General features: G+C 39.5%; 1 protein-coding gene across 1 annotated transcript in view; it reads right to left on the reverse strand.

Moving 5' to 3' along the window:
- pdzd7a (PDZ domain containing 7a) overlaps nt 1–4,540 on the reverse strand; it is a 33,931-nt gene extending 29,391 nt beyond the window's left edge. Inside the window, exons 1-2 of the mRNA XM_041788796.1 lie at nt 4,348–4,540; nt 36–173 (exon numbers count right to left, since the gene is read on the reverse strand). Of these exons, the coding sequence (XP_041644730.1) occupies nt 36–173; nt 4,348–4,540 (331 nt within the window). The remainder of the gene's footprint in view (nt 1–35; nt 174–4,347) is intronic.
- Nucleotides 4,541–6,137: the final 1,597 nt, after the last annotated feature.

A 6,137-nucleotide genomic window follows, 5' to 3' on the forward strand; every position in this document is an offset into this window, starting at 1 on the left:
CGAGCACAGATTCCCAGGGAAAAACAACCACTTACCTGCAGAGCTATCGTCCTCCACCTTGCTGACAAATATCCCAAGCCCATGCTCAGAGCCTCCACGGACACTGAAACCCAGACGCCCATCTGGACTCTTATCTACTGTCACTGTGTGAATGTCTTCACTGTCATCTCCTCCTGCAAACACAAAGAACAACATTTTTCAAGGTCTGCACAATCCTACAGCCAATTACTGACATTTCATGTTGCAGTCTGTGGAGAAAAAAAAATAGAATTTTTATTTTTTTATTTGAAGATATTCTTGGAGTACAGTAGATTGTTTCTTACAACCTGTAAAACTACTGCATGGTTTTTCCATCCATGTGACACTGAAAAACAGATGTAGACTTCTTTGGTACCCGCTGAGGCTAAAATAAAGAGCATTTATATTGTTTTTGTTATCAATAAATCTACCAGTTGTTTTCCTGATTTACAAATGAGCAGTTCACCTGTAAACGTAATTAAAAGAGAAACAATTACAGGTCCAAAAAACTAAGGCTACACCCAACACTCAAAAAAGTGTATTTGAGTGTTTGTTGAAGTAATTAAATATTTTGTATTAATTTAATCCAGTTTTGGGCTTCAGTGGCAGTAGTGTACTTTTGTGGGCTATTTCAGCTTGAAATTATGAGCTGTTCCTTTTACGTAGAACTATGAGCTCAGGTGAAACACATCAGTTCAGTTTTGCTTTAGTTTTGTTTCTCTGCGTCTGATGTCAGGACGTACATTTATTTCCTGCAAATGGTGTAAGGTAAGACAAAATTATAAAACAAAAGTGCATTTTGGGATTAAAAAATGTGTTACAATCGATATATGATCCGACCAAATTGTGTAATGTTTATTAGCTTTACATTGTCAAAATGGTTATATTGTCAGAGCACTATTTTCTTTCTTTTGTAATTTCTAAGTGGACCTGGAGCAGCGAGTCTAGAGGCTGCATGATGCTTGTGAATGTGTATGTTAGACCTACTGCCTACCAGAGATCCACCGTGCCTTGCTGTCGCAACATGCTGCTTTCGGCATGTTGCGACAGTCTCAAAGATTGTTTTTGGGCATTAGACTCTTTTGCACCATTATTGAGGTTACTGACTCAGTAAGAGAAGTGCCACCTCTCAAGAACTGAAAAATTAGATTTTAAGGAATCAGTCTTGTCAGCATTAATCTTGCACCTAAATCACTGTTATATAACTATGGAGAATATTATTTAGATTTTAATGTATTTTTTTATCTCCTTTTATATGAAATAAACTTAGTAAACTAAACTTAACCTATGGGGACAAACTAAACTGTTCGAGGAAAATGCACTGAACTCTCTGGAAAAGCCATTTCTGGATCAAACATACATATCAGTTTTTCATTGTAAGACTGTACAGTAAAAGCTTGTTAAAGAGAGAACAGTATTCAATCACTCCAAGTTTTTTTTGTCAATGTACTTAAATCATCTGACAATCATCCCTTAATATGCAGTTTTCCCAGAATGCCTTTGGGCATTAGATACTTTTGCATCATGAGTGAAGTTACTGACTCAGTCAAAGACGTCCCGCCTTTGAGAAGCAACCACAATAAAACTTTGAGTTACTTTAAATTTTTAATCACTTGCACCTAATGTTTGAGTTCTATTAACTTTTTTTGGGATGACTCAAAAAATCTATTTCCACAACTTGAAAACACTGACGTATTTTTATTTCAGCTTACAGATTAGAGTCAGGTCATAAAATGATCTCCAAACTGTATAAAACTCTTCCAGAACTAGGTGGGGACAATACATCATATATGTAAGAAAAATAGAAAATGGAGGGTAACATCATCATGACGATAGAGAAGTGGGAGAATTTAAATAAAAAACAGTGGAAGTCTACCAACTCACTGTCCTGGAGAGAGTTCAACTGGAAAAACCTTGTAAGATTCTTTATAACACCAGCACTGAAACATGCAAAGGGATAGACAGACTATTGGAGAGGTTGTGGGACAATGAGAGCAAACCACTATCATGTATTTTGGGATTGTTTGGCGATTAAAAATGACTGGAAGACAATCAGAGCCAGCATGGAAACATTTTTGAAGACTAAGAGAAAAAATTATGTTTTACAATGATGTACACTATATTGCCAAAAGTATTCGCTCACCTGCCTTGTCTAGCATATGGACTTAAGTGACATTCCATTCTTAATCCATAGGGTTTAATATGACTTCGGTCCACCCTTTGCAGCTATAACAGCTTCAACTCTTCTGGGAAGGCTTTACACAAGGTTTAGGAGTGTGTTTCTGGGAATTTTGGACCATTCTTCCAGAAGCGCATTTGTGAGGTCACACACTGATGTTGGATAAGAAGGCCTGGCTCTCAGTCTCCGCTCTAATTCATCCCAAAGGTGTTACTATCAGGTTGAGGTCAGGATTCTGTGCAGGCCAGTCAAGTTCATCCACACCAAACTCTCTCATCCATGTCTCTATGGACCTTGCTTTGTGCACTGGTGCACAGTCATGTTGGAACAGGAAGGGGCCATCCCCAAACTGTTCCCACAAAGTTGGGAGCATGGAATTGTCCAAAATCTCTTGGTATGCTGAAGCATTCAGAGTTCCTTTCACTGGAACTAAGGGGCCAAGCCCAGCTCCTGAAAAACAACCCCACACCATAATCCCCCCTCCACTAAACTTTAAACTTGGCGCAATGCAGTCAGACAAGTACCGTTCTCCTGGCAACCGCCAAACCCAGACTCGTCCATCAGATTGTCAGATGGAGAAGCGCGATTTGTCACTCCAGAGAAAGCGTCTCCACTGCTCTAGAGTCCAGTGGCAGCGTGCTTTACACCACTGCATCCGACGTTTTGCATTGCACTTGGTGATGTATGGCTTGGATGCAGCTGCTTGGACATGGGAACCCATTCCATGAAGCTCTCTACACACTGTTCTTAAGCTAATCTGGGGGCCAAATGAAGTTTGGAGGTCTGTAGCGATTGACTTCGCAGAAAGTTGGCAACCTCTGTGTACTATGCGCCTCAGGATCCGCTAACCCCGCTCCGTCATTTTTGTGGCTGAGTTGCTGTTGTTCCCAATCGCTTCCACTTTGTTGTTATACCACTGACAGTTGACTGGAATATTTAAGAGCGAGGAAATTTCACGACTGGACTTGTTGCACAGGTGGCATCCTATCACAGTACCACGCTGGAGTTCACTGAGCTCCTGAGAGTGACCCATTCTTTCACAGATGTTTGTAGAAACTGTCTGCATGCCTAGGTGCTTGATTTTATACACCCGTGGCCATGGAAGTGATTGGAACACCTGATTTCAATCATCTGGATGGGTGAGTGAATACTTTTGGCAATATAGTGTATCTGGGACAGATGCCACCTCAAATCCAGGGTTTTTCTAAAACATACACGTATAGAGTCATGTTGGATGCTAGTAAGAAAGCTGTAACGAAAAAGTTGCTATGCCAGAGACCACCTTCATCAATGGACTGGTTTAATGTAATGCATGATATATTTGTAATGGAAAAACTGAGAAGTTGGGTCTCATCACTTTGATGAGATTTTAGGTAAGAAACAGCAGTAGCCATACTGTTATTCCCCTGGGTCTCTGCTGCACGAGTGTTACTTTTATGTCTTTTGTATGTTTATTTTATTTTATTTTTTGTTCTTTTTTATCCATTTGTTTTGATTTGAAATGATGTACACCAAATAAGGATGTTCAACATTTGAACTCTAAATAAAAAGAAAATAAAAAAAAGGAAAACATTGACATAATCCATTTCAACAATAATTTTGAGTATTGTCAACCTGTTCTGTTTTACAGTGCATACAGGGCATAGTAAATAATTGAGTTGGAATTAATGTAAACCTTAAAAGTGGACTTACACTAAAATTAAGTTGGAACAATTAACATTTTACATTTGAAAGAAATCAAATAAATGCATTTCACTAAAAGAAATTGTGTTAACATAACTTGTTAATTTGAGTTAAGAAAACTTAATTCAACTGTGTGTTACCACTTAAAGTAACTTTTTAAAGTTTATCCATTTCTTTTTTCAGTGTAAGATGTACTTCTTTAGTCTGATCAACACCACAAAACCAAGAGTTGTTAAGAAACTCTCATAAAGAGAGAGAAAACTTCTAGAAGCCAGCAGAGCAGTATCAACACCACTGCATATTTTGTAATAATTGCCTTAAAATGTGTATTACCTTTGGTGCCTACAGTATATTGCTTGTATAACCTTTCTTTTAGCCTCAATCAAAACTTGGCCTTTGACTGAAAAACTTAATGTGACTCTTCACCAAAGTAGCCCCAGAGAAACATTACCATGTTCTGGACTCACCATCAACAGGTGCATTTATGAGGATGACTCTTCCCATCGGGGAGGAGGACCTGCGTCTGTGACGGTGCTGTTTCTTCAGCATGTAGCGCGTTGTACTGTGGGAACCCCCTGCCTGACCTCCAGTGTGGAAGTGGGGGTGCCCGTCTCCATTCGTCATCTCCCTCCAGACAGAGGGGTGAGAGGAGTGAGCCATGGTATGTGTCTGGAAACTGTTCCCTTAGTCATCCAGACAGGAGGATATCTTGGGTCTGATGTCAGGATGGAAAAGGGGCACTTAGGGATCTGAGAAGAGTGGGTTAGGGGAAGTGGACCGCTTTGTGTTTGATGGTCCAAAGTGTATGATAAACACTGTTTTTAGTTTCCAAAAGGAGCAACCAAAGCTGTTGGTGAAATCCTCTATAAGAAGCGTCAGGTCACAAATAAAGCTTCATGAAATAATCCAGGGTCAGAATGACAAAATGTGATACAGAAAACACAACAAAAACAAACAAAATGATCCTAGTAGTGATCCATAATCAAACGTTGGACCCTGGGGGTCTAACTCTCTCTGTTGCTTAAAAAAGACCAAAATAATCCACTACGTTTTAAAAGCTTCTGGATCTTTCTCCACCGAGTCAGTGGTGCCTCTTTCCCTTGCTTCAGCCAAGACACTCCAGGCCAGTGTGCCGAGAAGTCAGCGGAGCATGGTGATTCCCCTTGGGTCATGTTTAATTAAATGGATATCTGTTGTGAAAAGAATATGCTGTGAGTAATACAGGCTTGGTAGTTCCAGATGGGATAATAAAAAGCACTAATTTGAATTTAGCTACGACAGCGTTTGCTTAAATGTAGGCTAACGTCCTTTCTTCATTGAACTTGTTGTTTTCAGCACCATGGACAGCGACTAAGACATGGTAAACACAAACAAGAGACCTTTTTACGGTTTAATCTTATTTATTCAATGAAAGTAAAGTCACAAAAACTTCTAGACAAGGTTTTGCTAACTAATAAAAACAGCAACATAGATGAGCGATGCTAGTTTCGGTAAACCTAAATGCGTCTAAACTTAGTCCTGTTGGTTAAGGGTTAAAGTTTTTCTATTTAGCCTTTAAAACAACCGCTCGTTCAACTCTAAAACAACTTTAACAGCCTGTTTTCAACTTAAAGTGAACAAAGTGTGCCAACAGTACCTGTGGTGTCCATGTTGTCCCGGCTAAGCTCGTGCAGACTCTCACCTGTCCGCTTCGCTGACGCATTGTTATTGAACAGTAGGAGCATTAGTGACACCTCATTTGTTCTCCAGGTGACCATTATTAGGAGAGGTAAGCCTCTGACATAATCCTCGACATCAGTACGGTTATTAGGGATGGACTGGTGATGATTAAGTACAGTAACACCGCAGTAACCCCGACTCAGGTGTCACGTTGCCCTCAAGTGAGTTATAGCTCTGATAACTGTGTTAATGACGCCCGTATTATTAGTAAAACTGCAGGCAGGTACAACAAGACAAATGAGCAGTGGCTCTCTAGCTGCTAATAAGCTCGTGAGAAAGATAAACACCGCCATCATGTGGCCAGCTGTGTAAAACTGTTGTAAATCTTAATCACAGCAGATCAGACCGAATCCACAGGGCTTTTGTTTTGTTACTTTGAGTCTTAAAATAAAAATATCTAATCAAAATTTTTATAAGCATTTAAGATGTTATTTACTTATATTTCTAATTTCTTTGATATTTAGTTTTTGTAAACTAAGCCAACCTTTTGGGCCCACACTGGGCCAGAGTTTAGAACGAAGTTAATCTGAACAATTGC

Source organism: Cheilinus undulatus, linkage group 6, assembly GCF_018320785.1.
Source record: "Cheilinus undulatus linkage group 6, ASM1832078v1, whole genome shotgun sequence".
Classification (NCBI taxonomy): Eukaryota; Metazoa; Chordata; class Actinopteri; order Labriformes; family Labridae; genus Cheilinus; species Cheilinus undulatus.